This window comes from Littorina saxatilis, linkage group LG1, assembly GCF_037325665.1.
Source record: "Littorina saxatilis isolate snail1 linkage group LG1, US_GU_Lsax_2.0, whole genome shotgun sequence".
Lineage (NCBI taxonomy): Eukaryota > Metazoa > Mollusca > Gastropoda > Littorinimorpha > Littorinidae > Littorina > Littorina saxatilis.
Genome location: NC_090245.1, coordinates 30,322,020 through 30,338,928, shown reverse-complemented (window position 1 = coordinate 30,338,928; position 16,909 = coordinate 30,322,020). Strand labels below are relative to the sequence as shown.

The window sequence follows — 16,909 nt, the reverse complement described above, 5'->3', positions numbered from 1 at the left end:
AATATTCCAAGATCATTCTGAAAATTGTGTTGAGAGTATACTAGAAGTAGAACTTCAACCTAGTTTTGAATATTCTAGAATACTTAAGACATGTTCAAGAATATACTTTAAGTTAACAGGATTCAAGAATATTCCAGAAAAATGTTAAGATTCAAGAATTCTCATTTAATCTTTAGGAATAATTCAAGAAACTTCTAGAATATAAATTCATGAATATTCCTGAACTTTTTTGAATTATTCTAGAATAGTGTTAAGAATATTCTAGAATAATGTTAGGAATATTCTAGAATAATGTTAGGATCATTCTAGAATATTGTTAGGAATATTCTAGAATATTGTCAGGAATATTCTAGAATAATGTTAGGAATATTCTTCAAGTAGGCAAGAATATTCTAGAATTATTCAAGTCCTTTTTCAAGAATATTCCTTACCAAAACATCGAAATATTCTAGTTAAAATTCAAGAATTCTCATTTAATCTTTATGAATAATTCAAGAAACTTCTAGAATATATATTCATGAACGTTTCTTGAATGGTTCTAGAATTGTTCTTGACCGTTTCGCCGGGGAATTAGCACTTGCAATATCTGCACTCTTTTCCTTCTTCCAACAGGGATCGCGTTTACCGGTAATTTCCGGTATTTTACCGATTCAGATTCGCCAATACCGATAAAAAAAAAATGGGTGCTCGCTCGGTCAGATGTACCGATTGTTAATTTGGTTTGACCAGGGTAAAAATAAAGAGTGGAAAATAAAATCCTGAGAGAGAGAGAGAGTCAGAGAGAGAGAGAGAGTTGCATGGCTTGTTATGACAGGTGTCATGTTGATACAATGTTGTCACTGTCTCAAGGAAAACAAATTGATGAGGCTTGGTGTCCCAAGGTCCTGTAAACAAAACGTCAAAAATGACCCTCGTACTGTGAGAGCATTGTGGTCAGCTCATGATGTCATACCGGTTTGCGATCACTGTTCTATGCAAAACATCACATCCAAAATCAAAGGAAAAGACAGAGGATATTAGTTTTAGTTTTTACTTCCTCAGCTGCTCTCTCTAGAAACTACATAACTACGGAGAGAAACAAAAAATGAGTACAGACACTAGGATATTACTATTAGTTTTTACTTCCTCAGCTGCTCTCTCTAGTACTACATAACTATGGAGAGAAACAAAACATGAGTACAGACACTAGTAGGATATTATTAGTTTAGTTTTTACTTCCTCAGCTGCTCTCTCTAGTACTACTACTACTACTACATAACTATGGAGAGAAACAAAAAATGAGTACAGACACCTAAGGATATTAGTTTTTACTTCCTCGGCTGATCTCTCTAGAACTATATATATAACTATACATAACTACAGAGCATCATGTGCTACGTTTGGGTCAAAAACAGGTGAAAACACGGCGAGCGACATTCTTGAAAATGACAGTGCCAATGACAGTGTCGCCGTTGAAACTGACACAACCACGGAAAGAGAAGTTTTGTCTTTTGTACAGGACATGTTGTCGGCACAGCAGCTAATTCGCAGAAACGGTCTTTTAACTATTCATGGCTGACCCTTTTTGGTTGGTTAGACCTTGACAGCAAAGAGAACTTACTGCTTTGTCGAATCTGTGTTGAAACGGACTTTTTTTTCTTCTCAGTATTTCATTTTTTATTCAAATCACGCAGTTTGTGAGACAGTCCAAAAAGAGTGCTGAAGGCTTTGGTTGCTTTTTAGATGTTTGTTTCTTTTTGTGTGTGACCTATTTGGAACTAAACTAATAAAACAATGTATGCAAAAGTGTTTGGTGTATATACTATTATAAATGTGTGTGTGTTAAAGCACATGTGTGTGTGCACATGATTTTTGAGCCATTCCATGAACAGTGTTTTGCACAAAATTATAATGTCCTATTGAAATTTCTGAAAGCGGTCAAATGTCTTTTTGATTCTGAAGAGCTCAGGACATTATTTTGTCCTATAGGTGTGAATTTGTAACAACATCCCTGATGCAGTATATAGTTTTATCGTTATTACTGTTGTTTATAAAGGAAAACATGTTTAAACTTGTCCAGGAAGCGATCAGGTGAAAACAAAAAAAGATAAATGGGAAACACATCGGTGGGACATACGCGAGTCACAACCGACTGACTGATTCTTTTGGGTCAAAATCATCCGAATTTACTACAGCTTAACCATAATGTTGACTGAGGTGTATTTTTCAAACCTCAGTTGTGTGGTTACTTGCTAAAAAATTAGTGCTTATGATTTTGGATTTTTTTTTTTTTCAACAAAGTAGGTGAACACACCGGACACGTTCTCAGGAGGGAAACAAACTTACAAAGAGAATATATTGATACTTTTTTTTTTTTAAATAACATCCAGATTCACAGACATCAACATGTTGTCATATGTATCTCTCATATATATATTCAAAACAACAACCGAACACTTTAAGTTTTGTGAAAACATTTTTTTTCTTTGCAAATGCACAAGGGTATACCGAACGACCTAGCTTTTGTCACAGGCTCATATATTATACATCACAAAAAGTCCAAAACCAAGCCAGAATGTTGCATCTTTTTTAAAAATCCAAATTTTCGGCCCGCAATTCTGGCTTGGTTTTGGACTTTTTCTGATGTATAAATAAGCTTTTTTTTAAGCTTTAAAAAGTTTTCCAGCCTTCATTGTGTGGAGTGGTACAGAGGAAAAAGTTTCTTGAATTCTGTTTCTTGATTTTACATACTCGCGCGCACACAAATAAATAAGCTTTCATCAGTGATAATTAAAACAGGAGATTATCTTCTTTCTTTTGAAAACCATGTCGTTCTGTGTTCTCGTGCATTAGACTCCCTTCAATAATTATTGCACTCCTTCAGTCGTAAATCCTCACACAAATACGAAAATAAAGCGTTTTCAGAGAAAAGTATTACCTTGTGGTGAGTGCTCTCATCAACCAATCGGGACAGAAAAATACTACGTCAACTACTACGAAATAGTAGTATGGTGCCGTAATTATAGCTGAAGGGGTATTACTCATTAGTATGGTGCCGTAATTATAGTTTGGCCGAGTGACTACAACAGGTACGCCATGAAAAACAAAGGCATAGCAGTAGCCTCTACTGCTCTATTGAGCTGGTTATGACAGTAAACTCGCTCATCCGCATCAAAATGACGTCATGCCGTAACAATAGAATGTCTGAGTAGCATAAAGCTGTGAAAAGGGCGTAACCGTAGCCACTGCCAACAAAAAAATTAGTACAGACACTACTCGGTATCCTAATTGTCTAGACTTTAAGTTTGAAGACTAACTGGAACTAAAATTTCGTGATTATTAATATTATTTGCATGCTTTTTGTGCTCAGGCCAGGCTTAAAAACCTGTTAAAACTTCTTATCAAACTTGCTTTCCATTCAATAATAAGTGTTAACCCTTAGGCTGGTTGTCGCGACATATGTCGCGCTACTTTACGTATACTGTCACATGGTTGTCACGACATATGTCGCGCTACTGGCTCAGTCTGTTTGGTCGGTTCCGATTACCTCCCATGGATGCGAAAACTATTTATGACCGTTTTTCTTTATTTTTCTTTCTGTTAATTCACCAGTGGCTATGTAACATGTGTTACAGAATTGCACCAGTGTAAGGGTTAACAGGTCAATGAACCTGGTTTAAACGTCACCACGCTTCCCGGGTCGTGGACAACACAGAACCTCACCAAAGTGTCTGTATACCTAGATCTTTAAAACTATTGGGACTGGGAGTTTTTGATCGAGTCTTCCGACTCCATGTACTGATGTAGTCCTCAAACACCATAGAACCTTACTATCGACCACTTTTTAAAGGATTATCTGTGTACTGTCAACAAACAAATAAACGATGACGTCATTTGAACTAAACAGTCCGGATGTTGTGTGTCGCGGACAACCCATATATATATATTATATGGAATCAAAGAAGCTATTTTACTGTGTCTATCCCTATTCGAATGGCATGGGTCGTGTGAGGCCTAAAAAAAAAATAGGTGTGGTTACGGTAACCCGACCTACCCTATTTTTAGGGGCCGACCCTATAACTTTTTATTACATTTGTCAAAAAAACAAAAACCACACAAGAAAACGAGTGCAAAAAACGCTATGAAAGCGAAAGCGCCCGAGTCGCACACTTATTTCCCTGTCAAGTAGGTTTAATTTGTACACATTAGAAAAAAAAGTTTAAAAAAAAAAAAGTGTTTGCTTACCTTCCTACCCTATTTTTTTTTGGCTATGTTACCGTAACCACACCTATTATTTTTTTTGGCCTGATATGTAATGTCATTGTCAGTTTTGTCTTTACTAAAATTACTGTCCATTGGACTTAGAGAAATTGGACTTAACATTTTAAAAATAAAACGTTATGGTTGTGGGGCCTCTGTCCCCTCAATAATTGTGTTTTCTAGGTTGGCCCTAGCTTAAGGATACAAGTTACACTTACAACACACAGCATATTAATGTATACATGTTACTTTAAACGTCCTTTCACACATCTTTACCCTGTGTTTATTCTCAATTTTGTTGTGCGATACGCGTGTCAACAGTATAAAAAAAAGGCACAATTTTTCAAGCCTTCAAGTTCCACTTCCAGCATTGGATGGCAACATCTCGGGAGACAGTAAAGTTAGTTATACACTTTTCACTAAGTTTTCTTTTTTCTTGAAAACCAGTCTTGAGTGGAGAACGTCTTCGTCGGGCACTTAAAATCGTCAGTAACGAGATGTTTGACTGTGGAAGGAATTCTATCTCTACAAGTCAAAATAAACTTGTAAATCAAAGAAACCACACATGAAAGAGCAATTACTGAATTAATGCAGTGAACACAACTCAAGACTCGGAGTCAAGGTGGGTGGGTTGCAAGACACGATAAGGAATTCTTACCTTGTAAATTTCCATCCACAGCCTGCCGTCGTCATATTCCTGGAACTCTTGTTCGACTTGAGATAACATGATAACCAGACAGTCTGGCTAAATCTACATAAAATCGAGGTGTTCTTTAAGTTCCATCAACGAAAATCCACCAACATTCTCTTTCCACTGGCTTGACTTCAACAGGCTCATTTCCTTTTTCCAAATAAAAGAGACTTGGTGATTGGTTACTATCGGCCAATCGTGTACTAGATAACTTAGCAACACAAAGCATTTAACTTCCGTTTCGTCTGCATGCGTCACATTTTCGTTGATTTTGAGGGGGTAAGACAAGATCGAAAACATTGAATGAAAAACGGCGTTACTGAACATTAAGTAGTGTTATATGAATAAGTTCCGAATTAACCCATTCCGTCAGTCGACACAAAGGAAGTCTTGCACTTACAATACGGACGCACATTGACAATGACAATGTAATTCTGACTATATGAGTCTGCTATCAACTCATCTCAAAACCCTTAAAACAGTGACAGCTCTTCGAACAAGATGTGTTCAGTTGTTTCTTTCTTTCTTCCTTTCTGTCATGCTTTATTTCTGTCTAATAAATTTATATATATTTGTAGATCATGCACGTGACTGAGTTTTTTTTTGGTGCTTTTTCTGGTGTTAATTTTACCCATGCTCCCTGTTTTGAAGCAAGTTAATTTATTGTCGGGTGGGTGTGCATGCTATACACACCTTTACTTTTTACATTTAATCAAGTTTTGACTAAATGTTTTGACATAGAGGGAGGAATCGAGACGAGGGTCGTGGTGTATGTGTGTGTGTGCGTGGGTGTGTCGTGTGTGTCACGAGTGTGTGTGTGTGTGTGTGTGTAGAGCGATTCAGAGTAAACTACTGGACCGATCTTAATGAAATTTTTCATGAGAGTTCCTGGGTTTGATAAATGTCTTTGATGACGTCATATCCGGCATTTTGTAAAAGTTGAGGCGGCACTGTCACACCCTCATTTTTCAATCGATTGAAATTTTGGCAAAGCAATCTTCGACGAAGGCCAAACTTTGGTATTGTATTTCAGCTTGAAGGCTTAAAAATTAATTAATGACTTTGGTCATTAAAAATCTGAAAATTGTAATTAAAATTACTTTTTTATAAAACGATCCAAAATTACGTTTATCGTATTCTTCATCATTTTTTGATTCCAAAAACATATACATATGTTATATTTGGATTAAAAACAAGCTCTGAAAATTAAAAATATAAAAATTATGATTAAAATTAAATTTCCGAAATCGATTTAAAAACATTTCATCTTATTCATTGTCCGTTCTTGATTCCAAAAACATATAGATATGATATGTTTGGATTAAAAACACGTTCAGAGAGTTAAAAAGAATAGAGATATAGCTTCCGCGCTTTTCTGGATTGTTAATTTCACTGCCTTTCCAAGCGGTGATGCTACGAGTGTACTTTCGGTCTTGCGGAAAAAAATGCAATGCGTTCAGTTTCATTATGTGAGTTCGACTGAGCTTGACTTTTGCAGGTTTTCATGATGGCAATTAAGCTCCCACAGCCCCAATCAGCGAATGGACTGGCAATTTTAACAGTGTTCTCTTATGCTGAATATGTGTTTAAAGCAACCTACGAAACAAGCTCGTCCTTCTAATCTGAAGAAAGCAGTCACTAATAACAATTATGAATAGGTAAAAAAAAATTTTTTTTTTTTTTATCATGAAGATTTATTCGTCTGTCTGTTCTGTAAAGTGATTTCTCAACAAACATGCCATTTTAAAATCATCTATCAGTTTGACCCATACATATTTTGAATCTAGGTCCAACTGACCTATTGTCCTCTGGGAGCAACACTGTACTTACATGGCAAGTAGATTTGGTAAGAGTTTGCAGTGTTTACCAAAGTCAGCTGTTGAGGGATGTCGAATGCTTTTGTGTGTGTGTGTATGTGCGCGCGCGCGTGTGTGTGTGTGTCAGTGCGTGCGTGTGCACATGTATACGTGCATGCTTCTGCCTGTCTGTCTGTCTGTGTCTGTGCCATCTCTGTGTCTGTCTGTATCCGTGTATGTGTGTATTATTCATACCTAATTTCATTTGATTTATAAAGACTCATTTTACCTGTAATGGCAATTAACATCCTAAATATGATATTCTGCCCATTATTACCACCCAATTTAAGGATCCCAGAACAGGTTCTTTCTCATAATTATGACGTACCTTTCCGTAATGACAACTGCATGGTTTAAAAAGACCACTTCTGCTTGATCCCTTACGATGTTTCCTTGGTTGGACGTTATTAAAAGGTTTTACTGTACCATTTTCTAACAGATGGCTTGATGCATGCAAGCGACAATCCTGTAAAACTCATAACTTGTCATTGCTTTTATGGTTTAAACAAATTTATTCAGCAACGTTTCAAACAACAAAGCCGCATACAATCAATAAGTAAATCAGTGGAGCACATCAAGCAAAGCTTATAAACGTGCTCTTAAAAGCAATAATTATGATATTTGGTTTGGCGGACGATACGGGGAACTGTAGAAGGGAAAACGAAGGAGAAAAAAGCAAAATACATATGCAAAAGCAACAACATCAAGACAGTTTAAGACAAACAACATACAATTTAGCACACACACACACACACACACACACACGCACACCGTGCACACACACACACACACACACACACACACACACACACACACACTCACACGCACTACACGCACACACGCACACACACACACACACACACTTGCTTTTATGACTTTTCCTTTCATTAGGTAGGTTGTTGAAGAGCTGAAGCATGCAGGAAAACACAAGGTGAACAGACTGATGACGTTTACAACCACTGGGTGTACGCTGCAACCGTTCCACCCCTGTGTATTGCCGTCTTCCGCCGCAGCCTTCCTATCATTTTTTTTTTCATTTGCATTACTTAATTGTCCCATCGCTGGAAACAGGGACCTATATTCTAATAATTTATAGGTCTATGCTGGGAAATTCGGGTCGCTTCCTCCCAGTGGAAAGCTAGCAGCATGCAACGCGGGAATCGCGCTACCCAGATGTCTGCGTGTTTAGGTGTATTCAGCCACCTGCACTTATGGAAGAATGACCAAGGTCTTTTACGTGCCATTGTGATGACACGGGGGTGGGACGATGGCTTCCGTCTCTGGGTCTGCACATAGAGTTGACCAGTGTCCGTCCCGGCCCGAATTCGAACCTGCGACCTTCCAACCACAAGTCCAGTGCTCTACCAACTGTCTTCTCAAAAACGGTACAGGGGAACCTCCCTTTTAAGACCCCGTTTTCTCAGATTTTCTGTTCATAGCCTCTGTAAAATGTACCCCCATTTAAAGATTCCCTACTTTTTAAGACATGACTTTCTCATATTTTTGGAGGTCTTAAAATGGGGTTTGTACCATTGCTTTATTGTTGTTAATTCGTCTCCAGAAATATGTTTTGTTTTAATCTTGTGTCGATACTATTTAACTCTGCCTCGTTATTAGCCATTGAGTATAACTGTTTTATCACCATTGTTTTATTGTTGTTCTTTGGCCATTTACGTTGAATGACTTGTTATACATTGACATTGATAGTTTTATTCTTCTTCTTCTTCGTCGTTCGCTAGATAGTTTTATTATAAGAACCTTTTTTTTAATTCCTATTAACTCGATGTTCTTTAACTATGTTTGTAAATTGTTAGAGGATCTTTTAGTAGAAGTGTTTAACTGTCGAAGCTGCTTTTACCTAAGAGACCGACTGTATATTGTGCTGTTGTACTTGTCAGACTTGATTGTACCAAGTCCTTCACATGTTGTAATGCGCTTAGAGCCAAATATTTTTGTTTTTTGTAAGGGATAGGCGCAATATAAATACACTTTATTATTATTATTATTATTATTACTGTACACATGATACAAGCTTGTTGGAATTATTAGATGTTTTTATAAGATTATCAAACTTGATAATGTACTGTGTTAGGTAACTCTGTGATGTCGTTTGAAAATGATTTCAAGTAAAGCATCAAAACTCCGGTGAAATTTAGAAGCAAAAATGGTTCAGTAGTATATGGCATGATCAAAGTAGTTAAACCTTAAACTTCATTACATTTAGTCAAGTTTTGACTAAATGTTTTAACATAGAGGGGGAATCGAGACGAGGGTCGTGGTGTATGTGTATGTGTGTGTGTGTGTGTGTGTTTGTGTGTGTGTGTGTGTGTGTGTCTGTGCGTGTGTGTGTGTAGAGCGATTCAAACTACTGGACCGATCATAAAGATCGGTCCAGTAGTTTACTCTGAATCGCTCTACACACACACACACACACACACACACACACACACACACACACACACATACACCACGACCCTCGTCTCGATTCCCCCTCTATGTTAAAACATTTAGTCAAAACTTGACTAAATGTAAAAATAGCGTTTGGATTGCGATGAGAGAGGCGTTAGATGTTTGAGATAGCGTGCATCTCAGTAACGCGTGCAGCGTGTGCGACATTCAGACTAGAAAAGTGAAGAAGAAGCGTGACGATTGCGATGAGCGTGGTAAAAACGCCAGCCATTATCATGGTAACGGACACTTTCTGGGACCACCTCGCATGGCTGTACTTCCCTGCATTCACCTGACGCTGGGCCTGAAAGAAACAATAGCGACATATTGTTAATCAAGTTTATATATATGTGTGTGTGTGTATATATGTGTGTGTGTGTGTGTGTGTCAGTGTGTGTGTGTGTGTGTGTCTGTGTGTGTGTGTGTGTGTGTGTGTGTCTGTGTGTGTGTGTGTGTGTGTCTGTGTGCCGGTGTGTGTGTGTGTGTGCATGCGTGTGCCTGGATGCGTGCACGTGTACAAGTCAGTGGTGCCCGGCCATACGCACGTGTGTGTTTGTGTGTGGTGTATCGTGGCCGTGTGTGTGTGTGTCAGTGTGTGTGTGTGTCAGTTCAAGTTGTGTGTGTATGTGTGTGCATGCTTGTGTTGATGCATAAGAGCGTGTGCGCGCGCAAGCAAGGAAACAGCCGTACAAAACGCTTGAAAACCGATGAAGCTATTTTGATTCGGTACTACTGAGAACATTGCCTGTTACACCGTGAATGTTTGGAAAAAAACCTTTTCGATGTTATATATAATTGCTGTGGGAGAGTTGTGAACGTTATATGTTGAGGCAAATCAGTAGTGCGACAGATCAGGTACGGTCAATCGATCGTGAGTGTCACAGTAAGAAGTAAGCTCCGGGTGTCCGCTTGACATGACGCCCCTTTGCTGTTTGTTAAATACGAACATCGGTTCTCACAAGTACAATTGGCCCTTCGTGGTCGGCTTTGTTTGTTTGTTTGTTTGTTTGTTTTGCTTAACGCCGCCCAGCCGACCACGAAGGGCCATATCAGGGCGGTGCTGCATTGACATATAACGTGAATTGCTAGACTCAAAATTTGCTGCTTAAGGGACGCAACTCTTCCGCAGCCTGTAAAAACAGTAGTTATTCCGGAAAACTGAACACACTGTGACACGCCCGCACGCACGCCTGCACGCACGCACGCACGCACGCGCACACACACACACACACACACACACGCGCGCGCACACACGCGCACACACACACACACACACACACACACACACACAACCACACACACACACACACTCTCACGCACCGAGCAGGTAGACCCAGTCAACTGTTTCTCTATTAAAATATACACCTATAGGTGTCAACCCAAACCCATCCTGACCTCAGGTCAAAATGAGTTCGGCTCATTCTATCCCTGACAGGATGCCTTGGTTTTCCTTGTCTGGCGAGGAAATCGATTTTTTACATATTTAGATCTTTTCGTAATGTGTTATGGATATAAGCAGATTCACGATCGGCGTCGATAATGATTTTTCATGGTGTTGTGTAATTTTTAAATTACAAAGGAATTGATATGTAAGACAGTTTCAAGCGAGCTATTTTTCGCGGCTGTATTTACTGTGCAAACAACTCTAAATATGGCAAAAGTGTCACGTGATAATCAACCGTTTGGTTTCGGCGCTCGCTGGAGCAGACGATTTTTTCTGACAGCCTGATGCAACCATATATTACGGTCTCCTTCCGGCAGAAGTCCCAAAATTTCGACTTGTTTTGACCTTAGAACGATGTCTTTATCATAACTGTGAAGAACAGAACGGAGATCACTGTCGAAGTCGGCCAATCTGCAATCATTTTCGTCTCGCGAACACTGCTCGCGAACAACATATGGGAGATAACTCTGTATTCTTGTTTTGATAGATTCGCGTAGGACTTTAGCGTCCGGTCAGAGAGATAACTGGCGATAGCCGTGGAGCGATGATGATCTGAATGAACCCAAACCCTGTTGAAAGGAACAAGGCAGGCAACCGAGAACTGTCAAGACAAGGGCAAAAACTGGGACACCGCCACATCTACAATTGTCAAGTTTGGCCAACTATACCCTGAGCGCGAAGACAATAGCGACGATACCGCAGGGGTAAGCTGCCAGGACCGTTGTAACTATGGCAGCCAACAAGGTACACCCCAGCTCGTTATCCAGTGACTGGGCTGTGTTGCTTGAAGAATCTGTTGACTGCAGACACAAACACAAACAAGTCGTGTCAAGCGATATCCCCAAGTTTATCAATATATATGTCGGCCAAAAATTAGGACAAAAGTCAATATTAAAAACCTAGGATCAGTCATCATTGAGAATAGTAAAGCTTGGCTATCCGGAACCCGAAGAACGAGACGGTCTCGGCGAGACATTAAAAGATAGAACATAATTTGCATAGATCGATTTTATTTCATTCTCAGCACATTTTTGAGTAAACATGACATATCTATATACTTTTGGATCCAGGGAACTGTAATGAATACATTTCGATGAATTTCAAATCTCGTCTTGACATTTCATTTTTAATTAGAATTTTACGAATTTTGATGAACAAACCGATTAATTAGTTACTAAGCCTCCGAGCTGAAATGCTATCCAGCGGTCCAGACATTGCTTGACCGAAATGTCAATCAATTCCATTGAAAAATGAGGTCACCACAGTGCAACCTCAACTTTTGTGAAAAATCGGATATGACGTCTTGAAAAACATTTCTCTAAATAATGGGAAAAATCCGTCCACCTGGGGAAATTACCTGGCAGAATTCACATGAAAAATGTCATTAACATATGACCGGTAGTTTTAATGGAATTGCACTACACACACACACACACACACACACACACACACACACACACACACACACACACATTTGAACACAGTACCTACTTTACAATAAACCTACTTTATTTTAATTGTAAGCACATTTGTGACCCTCCACGACGGAATGAGTCGCATGTGATCACCTTTGCATGATTTTCATATTTTTACATTTTCCTAAAGATTTGTTTATGCTCTATCCAGTGGTGAAAACCATTTTAGAAAAGAGCGAAAACTGTTTGAGTTATAAGCCTGTGACTAAGGTGACCCTCGCACTGTTACCAGACACTCCCCGGACTAACATTGAGCCTAGCGCAGAACCGCGCGAGGTGACATGCGACTCATTTCGTGGTGGAGGGTCAAATTTTTATGCCAAACATAACATATCTCAATATTTTTGGATTCAGTATTATTGGATTAATTAATTCAATTAGGGCCTACTTGCTTGCATTGTCATTCGCATGATATTGTGATGAAATTGGCAGGTTATTCAATAAGCTTATAAAGTGTGGAATTTGATTTCTATGAATTAATCACGGTGAGTAGCATCGATCAGAGTTAAATACGATTAAACGTATGGTAACTACAACACTTTAAATCATTCATTTTCTTACGTGCTCTGGCAGCGGTTGTCGATTTACAACGTAGGCGGTGGAATACATTGCAGGGTAACCCTGGCCCCAAGAAGTTGAAGGTGAAGGTGACACAAAGGACCCTTGCTGCTGGTTGCCGGCCGCAGGGAATCCTGCTGGCTGGAAGACAGGGTAAGAACCAGTGCTCATGTTGTCCATTCGTGGTGCCAAATTCTGGTAAGTTGCAAGTGAACCAGGATTTGGATCCAAACCGGGATAAGGGACAGGCTTAGGATTTCCAGGGCATGGGTAGTTTGCATATGAACCGAGATTTGGAACCAACCCAGGATTAGGGACAGGGTTTGGTGTATTAGGACATGGGTAGTTTGTATACGAACCAAGATTTGGAACCAACCCAGGATTATGAACAGGGTTTGGTGTACCAGGACTTAGGTAGTGTTCATGTGAACCGAGATTTGGAACCAAACCAGGATTTGGGACAGGGTTAGGTGTACCAGGCCTTGGGTAGTGTGCATATGGACCGAGATTTGGAACCAACCCAGGATTTTGGACAGGGTTTGGTGAACCAGGACATGGATCGTGTTCATGTGAACCGAGATTTGGAACCGAACCAGGATTAAGGACAGGGTCAGGTGAACCAGGATATGGGTAGTTTGTATGTGAACCATTCAAGGGGACTGTTGGCGGCGATGCAGGGTTGGGGTTAGCCAAAACCACCACAGGATTCAGGTCGGCTCCATACATTCCGGAGTTGGGAGCAATCCAGTGCTGAAAGTCGGGTTGAGAACCTGTTACCCCTTGTTGCTGTGGTGGAGCTGGTCCATTTTCTGGTTCAGGATTTCCGTCCGAGTCAGTGTTCGGCAGTAGCGGAACGGTTGCTTCCGAGTCGGAGTACTGATGTTTAGAGCTCATACTGTCACATGGAAACGCTGTGGGAGGTATCGACAGGTGATCTGGTAAAAAGCGACAACAAACAGATGAATGAATAGGCAAATAAATCAATGATAAATAAAATAAAAATTAAAAAAATCTAAAGCACGATGACACTTTTAGTATTATTTTATATAAATGTTTTCGTATTTGAAATTACGTGGCTAGAATTCCCAATAGGCTATTTAGGTGTGCTCTGTGTCATATTCACACACACGCACACACACACACACACACACACACACACACACACACACACACACACACGCACGCACGTATACACACGCACACACACACACACACACACACACACACGCACACACACACACACACACGCACACACACACACACACACACACACACACAGAGTCTCATAACTATACTTACAGAGTCACAAGATTTCGATGAGATCAGTCTCAATTCAACGCGAAAGGAGTGGAAATCCCAGTGGTATAGCTCCCAGCATATCATATAATTTTTATACGCACAAAAACGCTCCGTAGTTTCGTTCCCCACACAAACAGTTCACATCGATATTTCAGTCTTATCTAGCAAGATCTACAACCGCTTATAAATTGACAGCGTCAACTGAATCGACAAGAAGGAAATTACAGATTTACTGCCTTGTAAATGTTCAGCTTAAAATCAGCAACAAGGAAATCGATGCTTTCCTTCCATGTACATGCACTTGTCGACTTACAGCCTGGAGTCAACAAGGCAACAGACGATGTTCGGAAATAACGCTGTCGGGGTTGTATGGGTTGTGAAAGACTCTCACTTTTAGTGAGTCAAACTTTCCCACGTGACATTATAGGCCAGTCACTTGAAACACATGCACTAGAACCACGTGTAGATCTTCGAAAGCTTGCCTCACTAAAAGCAAGAATATTCACTCTTTCATATTAACCCATACAAACCCGACAGAGTTATTTCCGGAGTTTGTCTCATTGTCACAGCAGTTAGCAGTTAGGGAGGAGACGACACATGACTATGTATTGATTGAACATTGGATTTCCCTTCTTTGAGCCATGTGACGTCCGACAAAAACTGACCGGCACGGCCGGGTTGGCCTAGTGGTAAGGCGTCCACCCCGTGATCGTGAGGTCGTGGGTTCGAACCCCGGCCGGGTCATACCTAAGACTTTAAAATTGCCAATTAAATTGGCAATCTAGTGGCTGCTCCGCCTGGCGTCTGGCATTATGGGGTTAGTGCTAGGACTGGTTGGTCCGGTGTCAGAATAATGTGACTGGGTGAGACATGAAGCCTGTGCTGCGACTTCTGTCTTGTGTGTGGCGCACCCCGTTATGTATCGATTGGAGATTGGATTTCCCTTCTTTGAGTCATGTGACGTCAGAGGCCGACAAAACTTTATGTATCGATTGGAGATTGGATTTCCCTTCTTTGAGTCATGTGACGTCAGAGGCCGACAAAACTTTATAATTTGGCGTTTCAGGTTGACCGAAACTTTAAAGGAACTACAAAACACACGTACGTCATGTGTTTGATTGCATGTGTGTGTGCTGTTCAATGTCAAAACAACAACAAAGTCAGTACATGACGTGTGTTTTGTAGTTCCTTGGAAGTTTCGGTCAACCTGAAACACCCAAATATGAAGCAAATGTGTTTGATTGCATGTCAGTGTGTGTGTGCTCGTTCAATCGTCAAAACAACAACAAATTCATAGTACCTGAAAGGAATTCGATCGATACATAAATGTTATTTGCGTGTTTGACCAAAATATGACATTTTACACAGATCGAGACAGTCATTGTTCACCTCGACCGCTAGCGCGGTCTCGGAGAACAATGACTGTCTCGATCTGTGTAAAATGTCATATTTTGGTCAAACACGCAAATAACGTATAATAATTTGGCTTTTCAGGTTGACCGAAACTTCAAAGAAACTCAAAAAAAAAAAACCCGTCATGTGTTTGATTGCATGTGTGTGTTCTGTTCAATGTCAAAACAACAACAAAGTGAGTACATGACGTGTGTTTTGTAGTTCCTTTGAAGTTTCGGTCAACCTGAAACGCCCAAATATGAAGCTTATGTATTTGATTGCATACATGTGGATTGCATGCATGTGTGTGTGTGTGTGTGTGTGTGCTCGTTCAATCGTCAAAACAACAACAAAGTCATAAGTACCTGAAAGGAATTCGATCGATACATAAATGTTATTTGCGTGTTTGACCAAAATATGACATTTTACACAGATCGAGACAGTCATTGTTCACCTCGACCGCTAGCGCGGTCTCGGAGAACAATGACTGTCTCGATCTGTGTAAAATGTCATATTTTGGTCAAACACGCAAATAACGTATAACATGTCAAAGCAGCACCGCCCTGATATGGCCCTTCGTGGTCGGCTGGGCGTTAAACAAACAAACAAACAAAATCCGACAAAAACTCATATTTAGGTAGCTAGCCGAGACTACAAAAGAGTGCATGTTTGTGTGCGTTCAATCGTTAAAAAAATAAAAGGAATTCTAATTAAAATCGATCGATACATAAATGTTATTTTTATTGTTGACCAGAATATGACATTTTACACAGATCTCGACAGTCATTGTTCACCTCTCGGAAGAACACTAGCCAGGGCCGGACTACCGGGGGGGTTATGGGGGTTGCGCAACCCCCCCCCCCCCCCCTAGCCTGAACATGTACCTTACTTATTTAAGACATTTTTTATTATTGCTTATTTTATGCCGTTTCATGCAAGGAGCGACCATTTTCTTATCTCAGAATATGACCTACCCATCAACTTAGCCCCCTGACCCCCACAAGGGGCTCTGCCCCTTGACCCCGCCCAGGGGCGGACGAGGGGGGGGGGGTTCTAGGGTTTCCGGACCCACCTTATAAATATAAAAATATAAAAATATTGAATGAGGTATGCATTTCTTTATTTTACATTGAGTTTCAATTTTGGGGGTTATAATCAATGACAAAATCTGCTGCCTGAAACTGGTAATGATCATCCTCAGAATGCACCAGATTGCACCATTTTGCATCCTTTTTTTCAAAATTTTCCGGGGGTGCATGCCCCCGGACCCCCCTAGCAAGCTAGGCGCTTTGCGCCGTCGGCTCGGCGCTTCGCGCCTTCACACCCATATCTTTACAATATACTTTTGAAACCCCCCCCCCCCATAAAATGAACTGATCCGCCCCTGCCGCCAGGGGGGATATCCCCCTGGACCACCTCTAGCAACCCACCCCCCCCCTCCTCTTAGCCTAGTCCGGCCCTGCTAGCTGACTGTCTCGATCTGTGTACAATGTCATATTTTGGTCAA

At 40.3% G+C, this 16,909-nt stretch overlaps 2 protein-coding genes and 1 long non-coding RNA gene across 4 annotated transcripts in view; 1 reads left to right on the top strand and 2 right to left on the bottom strand.

The window, feature by feature from the left end:
- The window catches only part of LOC138966770 (tyrosine-protein phosphatase non-receptor type 2-like), a 59,577-nt gene extending 54,501 nt beyond the window's left edge, over positions 1-5,076 (bottom strand). For both annotated transcript variants that reach the window (XM_070339107.1, XM_070339114.1), the window contains exon 1: positions 4,898-5,076. In XM_070339107.1, the coding sequence (XP_070195208.1) occupies positions 4,898-4,966 (69 nt within the window). In that variant the 5' untranslated portion in view covers positions 4,967-5,076. The remainder of the gene's footprint in view (positions 1-4,897) is intronic.
- The window catches only part of LOC138966825 (uncharacterized), a 402,693-nt gene that overhangs the window by 124,719 nt on the left and 261,065 nt on the right, over positions 1-16,909 (top strand). The gene's annotated exons all lie outside the window — the stretch shown is intronic.
- LOC138966785 (proline-rich proteoglycan 2-like) lies at positions 8,805-14,519 on the bottom strand. The gene is made up of 4 exons (XM_070339126.1): positions 14,011-14,519; positions 12,715-13,646; positions 11,347-11,478; positions 8,805-9,538 (listed from the first exon to the last, which is right to left on the bottom strand). Exons 2-4 carry the CDS (start codon positions 13,603-13,605, stop codon positions 9,350-9,352), a joined length of 1,212 nt encoding a protein of 403 aa, XP_070195227.1. The 5' UTR covers positions 13,606-13,646; positions 14,011-14,519; the 3' UTR covers positions 8,805-9,349.